General features: G+C 42.5%; 1 protein-coding gene across 4 annotated transcripts in view; it reads left to right on the forward strand.

Annotated features, from left to right (window-relative positions):
* gabrb2a (gamma-aminobutyric acid type A receptor subunit beta2a) overlaps positions 1-12,336 on the forward strand; it is a 29,892-nt gene extending 17,556 nt beyond the window's left edge. The window contains exons 5-10 of one of the 4 annotated variants that reach the window (XM_061079419.1): positions 4,483-4,565; positions 8,048-8,185; positions 8,466-8,618; positions 10,037-10,287; positions 11,826-11,835; positions 11,945-12,336. In XM_061079419.1, coding sequence (XP_060935402.1) covers positions 4,483-4,565; positions 8,048-8,185; positions 8,466-8,618; positions 10,037-10,287; positions 11,826-11,835; positions 11,945-12,336 — 1,027 coding nt within the window. Of the gene's footprint in view, positions 1-4,482; positions 4,566-8,047; positions 8,186-8,465; positions 8,619-10,036; positions 10,288-10,736; positions 10,887-11,825; positions 11,836-11,944 lie in introns of all 4 variants that reach the window. The other 3 variants (XM_061079417.1, XM_061079418.1, XM_061079420.1) reach the window with 3 other exon arrangements.
* The last annotated feature ends 2,012 nt before the right edge of the window (positions 12,337-14,348 follow it).

Below are 14,348 nucleotides of genomic sequence, written 5' to 3' on the forward strand. Positions count from 1 at the left end.
GCAGAAAATTACAACAGTGCTCCCAACTGTCACTTTGGAGCTCGGTCTGACTCTCGGGGAGAGGCAGTCTGATCTAATTACCCAGCCCCTGAAAAGGCTCAGCCAATAACACACATACTACCCGGGCTGCAGTAACACACACACACACGCTCAAATACACACACACACACACACACACACACACACACACACACACACGCTCACATACACACTCACACACAACAGAGAACACACAAACCCCACTTAGGTTTTCATTTTATGCCGGAAGAAAGAGAGAGAGGGAGAAATTGAGTGCATGACTCCTGATGCATGTCGCTCAAAATTCACAGAGAGGGACTGAGGGAAGAGGGAGAACCAGAAAGGAAAGAAAGAGACGTGAAGGTCAGACTTCATTCAAAATGGAGAAATTATTAGGATTCTCCCTTGTCCCTCCCCTCTCTCTCTCACTCTCTCTCTCTTCTGCCCCCTCCTCTCTCTTTGAGTATTGTGGCTCCTTTCGTGAGAGGACACATCCTTGTGCTTGGGAGACTGACGTCCTCCTTTGTCAGGGCGAGGAGTGTTCCACTATGCAGCTCAATAGATGACATCGCATGGCCAGGAGGAGAAAGCTGCTGGGTGGAGGGAGAGAGGGATTTAAATAAGCCCCCTTATTTCTCTCAATACCATCAATACTTGCTTTAGCTTCACCTACAATGTTATCCATCTTCCTCTCAAAGCCCGGATCAGGCAGGACGCTTTGTGTGTTGTGTGTTGTTTGAATGTGCACCTGCATGTTGGAATGAAGGAACCTCTTTGATTTGGAGGCTACACATGAGCCTCTTTGTTGAACCAGTGCAGTCATTTTATTTTTTTTCAAATTTGGCAACAGTGCCTGAGCAGAGAGAGAGACAGTCCTACGTGCCATGTTTCCTCAGCTCAACACGGCCTCTCTATCCAAAATGGAGGGAGCTTCTCCATCTTAATATAACTTCTAACTTCCCCACAATGCCGAGGTGCTAATGTGTGAGTTTAATTAAAGGCTGCACAGGTTTTTAACCTGCTTGCAAAAAAAAAAACATCGGGTCTCTGCAGAGAAGCTCCCTCGAAATGAGATTCTGTCTGGGAACTCGTGGTGGTTGTGTTATGTCCATAAACAAGGTCATTCGGAATAAAGGTGCACAGGCTGCCCTTAGGGGGGTCCACACACACACACACACACACACACACACACACACACACACACACACACACACACACACACACACACACACATACACAGCCTGACCTGAACTGTGAGGGAACACGCATGGGGAAGTTGAGAGAAAAAAACACAAAACAGCCCTTTTTTTTGGAACTCTGTGTCCTATTAGCTCCGGCACAGAGCAAATGTAGCGTGTTTGAATCTGCCAGAGCGTGGCCTCTCCTCCGGCAGGTTGGGATGAGAGAGAGGGACCTGTGCTTCATGATCACTGCTCCTAATGCTGCTGCTGCTGCTGCTGCTGCTGCTGCTGCAGAGGTCCACGGCAGAATTTAGCTGCAGCGAAGATGACGATGAGGAGGAGGAGGAGGAGAGGTGAAGACAGGGAGGGAATCATGCAGAAAATTCCTCACCCATCTCTCCTCCTTGCTCCTCACTAGCTGTTTATTTGTTGTTTTGCGTGGGAATTGGACACATTAGGCAGGCCGGCGGATGCAGTGTAGCTGCTCTTGATCAGTGATGCAGAGTTTCAGACAAAAAAGCTCGGAGACTTCTGCTGACGATGTAGGTGGGCTATAAATAGGCTGTTATTTTTACCCCTGCCATTTTGGCCTCATTTCCACTTTTCCCCTGCGCTTCCTCTGCCACCTCCATGATTTAGTGGTGGTGATGACGGTGAGTGATGAGTGACTTTCTGGGCGAGCGAAACATCCCCAGTAAGTTGGGGCCATAGAAGAGGTAAACTAGGACAGAAATTAGACTCCTGTGTTAATCCCCCAGTGCACCATGGCCCTGCTAACTGGCTCTTACATAAGAGCCCGGAGAACAAGAAAAAGGAGAGGCTGAGAGAGAAGAGAGAGAGAAGACAGAGAGAGAGACAGAGAGAGAGAAGAGAGGGAGAAGAGAGAGGGGAGACAGAGAGAGAGAGAGAGAAGACAGAGAGAGAGAGAGAGAGAGAGAGAGAGAGAGAGAGAGAGAGAGAGAGAGAGAGAGAGAGAGAGAGAGAGAGAGAGAGAGAGAGAGAGAGAGAGAGAGAGAGAGAGAGAGAGAGAGAGAAAAGAGAGAGAGAGAGACTGCATCTCTACATCTACAAATGAAATCCCCAACTTGCCAGGCTGGGCCCAGGGGAACTGCAAGTCTTATGTAGAAGGATTTCAAATAAACTTTGCTCTCAATTATTAAAGACAAAGCACTCTTCAGGATGAGCTGAAGCTACGAGAGGAACGATATTGTGATTTAGTGTTTTACCGCTCAATGAACAGTTTATTCTTATTTATAGCTATAAGTTTGGAAGGCGTTTGAATAATTTCTAAAATGCACACAGACCCAATATTTATATATATTATATTTTTGGACCCGCACAAACACACAGCAACACATCCACACACACACACACATATATACATATATCAATATACAGTAATCTTTACAGTGTTGTTGTGTCTTTCATTTTACAAACAATGGTAGCAACCCTTTCAATATCCCATTATAATTTAACACAATGATTAGGTGATTGTGTTAAATAATACCACACAATATTGATGTTATACATATTTTTTTAAACAAGGATAAGGTACCTTGATTTGTAAAGTAGGCTATTTACTTTTCTAGATTAACCAAAAACCGACAGTCGGGTTTTTACTATTTAAACGTTCGCATTTGATGTTTCCAGAAAATAGATTATATCATTATGCATTAGTACTGTGTGAGTATTTCAAAAATATCAAAACCCTGAAAGCCAAAACTGTTCCAATCAACACCAAGTGGTTTTTACTGAGTATCATCTTACAAAACAGCGATTTTCATAATAAAGACACAATTCTTTTAACAACTTGATTGTTAATAGAAACAAATTGAGCTGATGCCATAGCAGAATCCTTTTACTTAAAATAAAGTCTTTTAGGGATCAAAATACATACAAAATATCCTGTTACTTCTTTTAAATTTTTTATTTGGTGTCATCAATTTACTACTACTTCCATTGGTTGGTCGAGGTCAGATTGCTCACAGACCAGTATCTGTGTCATGAATAAATGGATGTACCATTAAAGCAGTAAACTGATGAACTGATAGTAACAAGACAAGACAAAACCCAAGGTCACGACAAATACTTCAACCTGGATTTTTTTCCCACAGGCTGCTATTATTGTTAATGGTTGCATGATGCTATCATATTTTATATCAATCAGAGTGTGTGTGTGTGTGTGTGTGTGTGTGTGTGTGTGTGTGTGTGTGTGTGTGTGTGTGTTCGTGTGTGTGTGTGTGTCTTACCAGTCTTGGATGTTATAGATTTAGTCCCCGTCTCTCTCAGATGGCCTCGGGGGTTTGGCATGGCCGGGTGCCAGTCTGTCTCAGCTCTGGCCAACTTGTCGTGTGTGTAACACTCAGTGGCTCTTTAAACCCTGGTCTTACTCTATCTTTTTATGATTTGAAAATTAAACTATAAATATACATATTATGTACTTATTATTTGTTATAGTCATTATTTATTTTTGGACTTATAACCTGCTCTGGACTGTGGAAGTGATTAAAATACAGCAAATTAATAATAAAAGGCAGATTTCATATCGCAATTTAAATGTTTTGATGGAGAAGAAAATATTTTGCTTGTAAAATACAAAAATAGCTGGCAGGTAAATTCATATTATTTTCTATTCTGTAACCCTTTATTTTGAAACAGCTAATAAGTCTTGGTCAGAATGTCCTTTCTACTTGTGAGCAGAGCACAAAGAAGAAAAAATCTAACATTTGAGCAACAGGGTAAAAGATGAGGTTAAAAGGGATAAAACTGTGAGGGGGGGCATCAAACCAGCAACAAACTGGTATCTCAGGCTGAATGTGAGTGAAGAGGGACAAGTTTTCTTCTTTGCAGTTTTGTAGGCCAGTGCCAAGAGCTGGAGTGAGGGTCCAGTCGAGAGGGGGTATGACATAAAAGAGGGGGAGTTTTAAGGAAAAGCAGGGATCAGCAGGACGTCTCTTTTGAGATCCTTAAAACAAGAAATACATTTTAAACGGGCAGACGGAGCAAAGCTGCAGGTCCATCATATTATTTACTTTTCTTTGATTAAAAACGTCTACTCTGATATTTTTCTAAGATTTGAAAAATGGCATTTGATGAGATGAGGTTTTTCTATTTAACCCAGTTGTTTTTAGAGTTTCATGTTTGCTCTTTAATATCCTGCTTTGATGTGTGTATAGCACTTTTGCGTGAAGGTCGAATAAAATGAAAGGGGCAGATCCTGGCGGCCTCATCCGGCTCTCTGATGATGAACCCTGTATTTTCTCACCCCACTCTGCCTCTGTAGGATCACCACCACTGCAGCCTGCATGATGGACCTGCGTCGCTACCCTCTAGACGAGCAGAACTGTACCCTGGAGATCGAAAGCTGTAAGTACCGTTGTCCCTGACAACCAGCCCTCACGCCCACACATGAACGTAGAACTTAAACAGATCCCACATACACACGCAGCCCTGGAGTCTGGTCTGAAAACAGTCTGCCGGTCCAGTGGCGGCGAGGTAGAGGGAAGGTAGATAAGGCTGCATGTAAAATGCTGAGAAAGGCTGATGAGACATCAAGAGATACGCATCGAGAAGAGGAACATCACTAATGGCTCGCTGACTGATAACATCCCGCCTAATTAATTCAACTCCAGCTGCAACAGCTTCCCAAGGCATGGAGGAGCCTGATTAGGTCCAGCGTTTCAGGGGCTGTGCTGATTGTGGCTGTTGTGTGCTGCTTTCTCCCGAAACTGCCTCCATGTTTGTGCGCTACAAAGAGCTCATTTCACATGGAGTTTGTAATTGTACGTGATCCGGTGTTCTCGAGTCAAGGGAGGGAGGGAGTGTGGAGGAACATGAGAGAGAAAGATGAGGTCCTCCGCGTGTTTTATCTGGGTCCCCTGAGAAAAGGATTATGGGGCTGGGATGTGGTGTAGGGCTGAGTCTTTCCTGGGTTTGATCACACTATTGCCAGCAGCATTAAGCAGCACAAAAACAGTGCGGGTCAGAACCACCTCTCGCTACTCCTCTCTTCATTCCTCCTCCTGTTTCTTTGCACAGTCTCATCCTCTTCTGTTTTCCTCCAAATCTTTTTTATCTCTCTCACCATCACTCATACTCTCGTTTTTTCTCCTCCTTCTCGCTCAGGCAGCACACACACACACACACACACACACACACACACACACACACACACACACACACACACACACACACACACACACACACACTAACACGCACACACACACGCACACAGCTCCAGTTTTGATCACCAAGCAGTATCTGCTCTCATATGGATTAACTGGCAACGGTTTTAACACTGGAATCACTGCATGCCAGAGCATGCTATTTTATTCACACTAATGAGCCCAGAGAACTCTCACTTCCCTTAATAAACTTGATGCATTTTTAACAGACACAAGCTTTAAAACCCCAGATCCTCTGATACATCAGCAGCTCACTGCTGTGACTCAGGCCACTGGCCTCATATTGCTCAGGCTGAGCAATCATTGATTCTTCTTCCCCTCCAATACCAGGGATCCATTGCACACATAGACATGCAAATACACACACACACACTGATCAGGTAATTGGTCTTAATATATAGAACACAAATATATATTTACTGTCCCTTATTTATAAAAAGGCTAAATCATTTCCTATAGCGCTTGGGCAGTGAAGCTTTTAGCAACATAAAGATGTAATGTGTAATCGTTCTTAATTATATTGTCTAAATACAACCAGATCAATGTTGTATATTTAGTTGAGTTTACTAACATGATCAAAAATGTTTCTAACAATGTTCAAACCCAGAGAAATCCACAATGTTGTTCAAGGTAATGGGGGGTTTCATTTTGTCGCCTTTTAGTTCTGTCATATCTGCTTTACCTGTGGCTTTGCTGTCTCTGCTGTAACGTCCGGGGCTAGCCAGTTAGCCAGTCCACTGTTTTTATTGGCCATTAGTAACGGATCATGGCTATTCATTAGAGTTTCCTGCAAAATGTGAATACAACTTTTTCTAATAGTTTTCTAACAACAGTGGAGCTCCCATCACACAGACAAACACTGTAAATGGTTTCCAAATCATCAACAATCTTACTATTTTTATTTTTGCATTCTCCTGCTAGGGTGAAATAAAACACAGAAACCGTTTTTTTTAGCTCCCTTATTAGTTCTTCACCATCGTCTCTGGAAGTTTTCAGGCAGGTGTCATCAGTGCACTCATCCTGGGCTGAGTTAGTCCCACACGAATAACACAAGGAGACAGAAAATACAATATGAGCCACAACGTTAAAAGCAGGGATTGGTTTTATTGTGTTTGCTTATCGCTGTGCATACGGGCACTGAGCAGAGAGCCACAGGTTAAGTCAGACATTCTAGTGAGATGGGATAACACAATGATTTGTTACATGTGATTTGTTGTGAATATAATTACTGTTAACTCTTTTACTTTGATTCCAAGACACACAGCACTGTAAATATTCTGAAAATTGTTCATGCATATTGGGTTCTTCATAAAAATTTAATATTTATTGTAAGTATTGTTATTAAGTGACAAAAAATTGAGAAAGATTACTGACAGGACCGGGGCATTTCAGGGGCCCAATAAGGCTTCAGCTTGGGCCATTCCCCCCCCTTGGCTGCAACGCGCCCCTGCTTTATGGGCCGTCTTTATTGTCGTGGTCCTTGTGTCGTCCATGCAGGTTCATATGGAACAAACCAATTGTTGTTATCATTAGTAGAACCTATGCTTTTCCTCCGCCGTCAAGTTGTAGTGCAAAGAAATAACCGCCCATGGGTGAAGTTAGCCTCCCGTCCAAACAGTAAAAACCCAACATTAACACCGTGTACAGCTTCCTTTTGAATGTCAACGCCACGGCAGCAGGAATTATGTGTTAATTTTTAAAAATCAAAGCCTCTGAATTTAATTATTTAACACATCTGAATAGGTTACGGTGTCTATTTTGGAGTGTGAGGCAGACAATGTAGAACCCAGCGGAGGGAGATGGAACACTGGAGTCCCCTGACTGCAACTTTCCATCCATGGGCACGAAACACATCATGCTCCAAATCTCTGCTGCTGGCGGTGGTGTGTAGCTTTAAAGCAGAATGGGTTATTCCCAATATAAACGTGCTTCAAGATGGAAGACTGACCTGATTTTGCAGACAGAGGGATGCAGCTGCTCTTAACATTTGTTAGTCTTTTATATTCATTATAGTTACTTCTTTTTTTATTGTGCAGTGTGGAAGTTGAAATTCTGCTTCAGCATACAAAACATATATGACACACTATACATTATGTGAAAATGTAACAGTCTCATACATTACATTAGTACAAACTATTCCCAGAAAAGACAAAGATACAAATATTCTACCCATTATCTATACCGCTTATCCTTTGAGGGGCCGGGGGGGAGCTGGAGCCAATCCCAGCTGTCATTGGGTGTGAGGCAGGGTACATCCTGGACATGTCACTGGTATCCCCGAACAACCTATAGACAATTTAGAGTCTCCAATTAACAAAAATCCCTAATCTTAATGTATTTGGACTATAGGAGGAAGGTGGAGTACCCAAGGAAAACTCCCACAGACACAGGGAGAACATTCAACTCCACAAATATTATATATATATATTCTCTATTATAATGAAAACAATCCGACTTGGCATGTTGATCGTGTTTTGATCACAAAGATCTGCTTTGTGTTGGGAAATGCTCCAAAGAAAAAGGCCTATTTGTTGTGAATGGTCTAAAATTAACCGGCGTTGATATCTAACACTGCTGCACTACGTTATGATGTATTACAGACCATTAATGGACCATGATAATGTTTCTCTAAGTATCCTGGATATGGGTTCTCCTCCTCTGCAGATGGCTACACCACAGATGATATTGAGTTTTATTGGCGCGGTGGAGAAGGAGCGGTGTCTGGAGTCGACAGAATAGAGCTGCCTCAGTTTTCTATCGTCGACTATAAACTCATCTCTAAGAACGTGGTCTTCTCAACAGGTAAATATCAGTGATCTTCCTATCTTGTTCTTTTGATTTGCGTTAGCAGGTGTTCATGTTGCATTAATAACAGTTTATTTGAAAAGGGGACATTTATTTTAAACAATGCATATGACCTGCTCTTCTTTTTTACATTAAAACACATGCACGCAAAAAGATGTCAGTATTGGAGACGGATATGTCAGGCTCCCTCGTGTCAAGGAAAATATAGCTTTTAGTGGGTGTCATTGAGGAAAATCTATTTCTATCCCATTTTTCTATCTCCATGTGCCTCCTTCAGGTTCCTACCCCCGCCTGTCCCTCAGCTTCAAACTGAAGAGGAACATTGGTTACTTCATCCTGCAGACATACATGCCTTCCATCCTGATTACCATCCTCTCCTGGGTCTCCTTCTGGATCAACTACGATGCCTCAGCTGCCAGAGTGGCCCTGGGTAGGATTGCCTCGCCGCTGCAGAACAGTGGCCCAGGGAAATAACCCAAAGCTAAATGATAACAGACCATAAAAAGAGCCGTTTAATGTTCACTGGGCCTTTCACATGTAAAGTGGCTTCACATCCACATGTTACCGGGTCTTGTCTTGTGCCTGGTCTCTATTTGGACTCTTCATCTTTCCAGCATTTACTATTTTTCTCATTAGCTCTGAGCACGTGAATGATAGCAGTGTGTGATAGGCTGCCTGGCTAAATGTCTGTTGTTCAGAGATGACTATATGTGTGACTCATGCAGAGCGGGAACCGCTGCAGCTCGACCTTGAAGCGTGTTGTCTTTCTCTCTGGCTGTCTGTCTATCGGAGGCTCTCATTGGCCGGAGAACCCAGCTTATGAGAGCCACATCCGAGTAAATTACAGCCGGATGAAAAGTGGCAACATTTGCTTCAATGCACCTAACACATTAGAGTCAATGCTTTTTCACCAATGTCAAACTACCACTGATACTAAAATGAAATGCCACAAAGCTCCCTTTAACTTGGGTATGACAGCGCAGAGCAGCAAAGGAAATGGCTCTGAGCTTTATGTTCGTCGTTTGTTGTCACACACCATTTGTTTTGTGAAGTGGGACACATGCGGGTTGGAGTCCCAGACGGTGCATTCGCAGGATAACGTGATTTAAAGATATGTCCTTTCTCAGCGTCCTGAGAACGTGCAGCAAGTGAGTGCAGCCAGTGAGAGATGAGGCTCCTCGCTACAGTGGCACTGCTGGCTGCTGGGTTATTTATAACACGTGTGAATCTGACCAAATGCAGATTGTGCATGCAGATGACTAATGTATCAAACACAATGTGTGCATGTCAAAAAAACAAAAAACAGGTGAATCGTGCTGTGACTAATAGCAGATGTTAACAGTGACACTGGGCTTTTTTCATATCGCCTACAGTTTGTTCTGTGTCCATTTGGATTCAGGATCAGATACAAACCTTACTCATGGAGCAAACATAAACACACACACACACACAGTTTCAGTCTCAGGAGGCTTAGAGTGTTCTTTTTATCCATATGGGTTCACAGTCTTTGTTGTAAGTTAACATCTGCTGTATGTGTCAAGGGGATTGGACAATATTTTTCCACTAAAATTGACATGACTCATCCTCAGGGGGACATGAATGTTTGTACTAACACTCAACAAGCAATTCATGACAAAAGCAATTGGTCGATAAAAAACTTTTCTCCAACCAAATGTGACGTCAGTTGATCACAGAGTTCATTTGGATCCATCCTTTCGAGACCATGAATGGCTGAACATGAATTTCATCAACATCCGTAAAAGCCAGTATAACTAGAATGTAATATAAGATTTTTACAGTCTAAAAATGTGACTTTCTCTCTGAACACGTGACTCTGCTGACTTCCAGGGATCACTACGGTGCTGACCATGACCACCATCAACACCCACTTGCGAGAGACGCTTCCAAAGATCCCCTACGTGAAGGCTATTGACATGTACCTGATGGGCTGCTTTGTGTTTGTCTTCCTGGCCCTGCTGGAGTACGCCTTTGTCAACTACATCTTCTTCGGCCAGGGCCCCCAGCGGCAGAAGAAGGCGGCTGAGAAATTGGCCACAGCCAATAACGAGAAGCTGAGACCCGACCCCAGCAAGGTACATGTGCAGGGGAACTTCCTCTAGAGGTATCTGTGCTGTGTCAGTAAATGTGTCTGTTTGTTTCTGTGGCAGGAAATAACTTCTTCTCCTCTCAAGGTCAATGTGATGCTGTGATCAATGCTTGATTACCTTTATCAGCACTCTTTACTCCTGCTCTAGCTCTCCGTTTCTCACTGGTTTAGCCTTTTGTATCAACTTTATTACTCCGATTAGGATCTGAAAGAGTGAATGCAAAAGCAATGACTGGCTTTTACTTTATCTCCATATTTCTGTGTCTCTCAAAGGGCAAGGCGCCTGGGAAAAATCTCGGTGCCACAGCCTTCCCTTTAAATCTGACTCAGCTGCTAAAGTTGCAGGAACAACAGCAACATAAAAATAAAACACCCTTTTCTTCTAAGTGTGGCAAGCTACGATTTCCCCAAAGTAACAGTGCTGATTTTGTATGCTTGCAGTGGCTGGTGGGAAATGTAGTTCAGAGAGATGATACTCTGTATGCCAGAATGAAACAGAGGGAAATTGACGCATATGACTCGATGTGGGATCCCATCTTTGTGGACGATGCCGCATTAGGACTAGGCGAGCAAAGAAATAAGGTACTGGAGGTTTTGAAAGTCAAAACTAACAATGTCATCAATCTGAATCAACCCCGATCAGAGGAAAATGCTGTAGTTTTTGTGCATTTCTTTGATTTCTATAGATTTTTAAGGCAACTTTGATCATCACTCCCACCATTGTGTTTTTCCCTCTCTTGGTTTGCTCTTCATGCATTTTCCTGACAAACATAGCTTAGCAGTTTGATTTCTGCAGGCATTTATTTAATCTTGACTTGGGCTGTGCATCTAAATTACTGGGAACTGACAAATATGGCAAGAAGAAAAGAAAAAAGAGAAAATATCAGTTACTTCTCTGAAGGTAATATCATTTATCTCAAAGCCAATTGGTGAATCTCTTACAACTAAGTGAAGAAATTGAAAAAAAGGATTGTGAGATAAGAGAAAGAGATCATTTGTAGTTTGATGAATAGTGCCAACAAAGTGGCCTCGCTTCATAAACCCAACAAAATACAAATGGGCTCCATTTGCAGCGGGACAGGATTGGATTTAAGCCTGGTTTTTCCTCAGAAGTCAGGCTATGGATGAAGAAATGTTGATCCGAATGCACTTTCCACACCGTCTTTCCTGACCTGCCCCGAACCTTTTTAGCCTCTCCTCCATTTTTGCAAAGTCCTTTACTACTTTCTCTCAACCTTCTCCTGTCACATTTTGTTTCCTTTGCTTTCTTCTTTTTTATTCAGTTTGTCTTGTGAATCGACAGAATTTTAACCAAACTCTGGTTGAAATTCTGAGATGACAATGAAGATTTCTCCATGATAATTAGTTTGTCGAGTGCGTTGTGCTTCTCCAGGAATGTTACCTCATAGTCTTGTGGTCGTATTATCACTTAGATATGTATTGACAGATGATCAATAATTTACTTTTAAGTGCTTAAAATATTCTTCATGTAAGTAACACTTTTTGACTCATTTACATTGCCCATTCTAGCACCTCATCAGTATTTTTTACACAGTGAATTAGTATTAAGATCATCATAGCTATACTTGTTTATAGTTTGACTAGACTTAGTTTGAATTTAAATACATTCTAAGATTTCCCTTTGGCAGTAACTTCTCATGGCTCCACCTGTTTTTCCATCCAGATGACTCCTGATGACAACATGCTGTTCAGCAGCTTGGAAATTAAGAATGAGATGGGTGGTGCCGGGGATATGTCCCGGGGCCTGGGAGCACCCGGCGACCCCCGCAACACCATGCTGGCCTATGATAGCTCGACGCTGCAGTACCGCAGGGCAGCCATGGCCCGCCAGAACTATGGCCACAGCGCCTTGGAGCGCCACGCCCAGAAGAAGTCTCGCCTACGGAGACGGGCCTCCCAGCTCAAGGTGAACATCCCAGACCTGTCCGACGTGAACTCTATTGACAAGTGGTCCAGGATGATCTTCCCCACCGTCTTCTCCTTCTTCAACGTGGTCTACTGGCTCTACTACGTCCATTAAACCCGGCAGCGTCCAGGTGGCCACCTAATGGCGGCAATGCAAAGAAGGGGGGAGGGGAAGGGAGACAGGGTTTTAGGGGACGTGAGAGAAATAAAGAAGGAGCGGTGAGCGATGATGTGAGTGGTGAGAGAATGAGAGATGAACAGTGCACCAACGTTTTTAGCTGGTTCATTTTAGAAAAAAGAGAGGAGAATGCAAAAAGACTTTTGGATGGACTGCAGCAGCACCCAACATTTCAGTCAGCAGTGACTTTTTTAGGATCTGGGAAACACCTTAAAACGACTGACAAACACTCGAAAAAGAAGAGCAAGTTTTAAAAAGACAGAAATGGTGCCTGTTCCAGAATTTCAATATATCACTAATATTTGTCATTTGTAGCTTACTCTCTGTGGATCAAATATTTATGCTTGTGTTTGCATATACTTTAAGGATTTGTTTTGTTTAGTATCTATTTACTTCGTAGCCGAGCTGTCTGCATCCAGGAAAGCTTTATAAATGATTTTAAAGGAGTCATCCTTGATAGTCTATTTTCCTATAATTACTGTATATCAAAAACATCCTTTAAAAGCATGCTTATGTTTGATTTCATTTGCATCTCGGTCATCATGACGATGGAGCGCAAAGCCTTTTTCGTTTTACTATTTGAGGTTGGTCTGTCAGTTACCATTCTGCAGCTTTGGTTTGGCACAGCCCACCTGGGTGGATGGTTTTGAGCATCGCTGGATTACAACAGGTGGACAGCAGGGGGCGACCTATTCTATGGACAACATCCTTCGGGGCTAATGCTGAACATAAAATGCTTCCTCGTTTGTTGAAGGTCCTTAATTATCCAGTGAAAGAGCGGGACTGTTGGACACTGAAACTTTGGTCAAGTTTATGTTTTTGCTTTTTGCTGTGCTGACAGAATCAAGCCCATTTCACCACGTGGTTATTTTTGTTTTTTTTAAGAGAACATTTGACTCCTCCTTACTTTCTGCCATCGTGTGAGGAGCTTCCGAGGCGGAGAAAGGCTTTAACACAACTTAAGCTGGTGTAAGAACTTTGCTGATAGGTGAGCTGAGTTTCATTGCAACCAGAGTTGCTGCATAAATATGGTAATCCACAATCATCATTATCAGTAGAATTGAATGATAGAAGTATGATGACGTTCCATTGTGATTAGGTTTCTGTTTTGAAAAAACTGTAGATAAACATAAATCATGTTTAAAGAAAAAGAGAAGATTCATTTTTATAAATCAATACTCACATTATTGTGTAAATATTACAAATTTATTCTATTTAAATGGTTCTCTGTTGTTGTTTTTGCAGTTGAATTACAGATCAAATGTTCCATTCAGTCAAAAAAAAAGAGAAAAGAGCAATTTACCTGAGGTAAAAAAAGAAAACACAATTCACAACTTTGCTGACTCTGTACTTTTTTGGACTTTTCTCTCTTTTATTTCTTTTTAAAGGACTTTAAAAGCATCTACTTGCTGATACTAAAGCACTTCCAGACACCAGTGACTTTTGGGTCAATGTTTTGTTCTCCAGAAACGACTTAACAAGGACCCCGATATCCAGGCATTGAAGTCAGGCATATTTTGTACAAAGTTTCTGTAAATTCCAATTGTAATATTTCATAATGACTGTAAATATCTTGTGTAATGATTGTCAGCAATTATGAGGATGTATCTAAATTCAATTAAAACTCAATTCAGTCTATCACTTAAATAACAGAGTACACGGCTGGCGGTTTTATGTGTTCTGCATGACTGTGAGGCTGATGGCTGACTGTCCGCCTCATGGTTGATTGAGTGTCTGAACGAGCGAGTGAACAACTAAACACGACACAGGGAGAGAGAGTAGGCGAGCGAGGGAAGCAAATGTAGGGGGGAATAGAGATGTATGAGGGCTGCAGCTGGGGACTATTGGCTGCATAATGGATGGTGGTGGTGGTCTGGGCTGGGATGGGCTCGGCTGGGGTCTGAGCAGGGTCGAGCGCTTGCCCTGGCCTTGACGGACATTAACGCAGG

This window comes from Limanda limanda, chromosome 10 (assembly GCF_963576545.1).
Source record: "Limanda limanda chromosome 10, fLimLim1.1, whole genome shotgun sequence".
Taxonomy (NCBI): Eukaryota; Metazoa; Chordata; class Actinopteri; order Pleuronectiformes; family Pleuronectidae; genus Limanda; species Limanda limanda.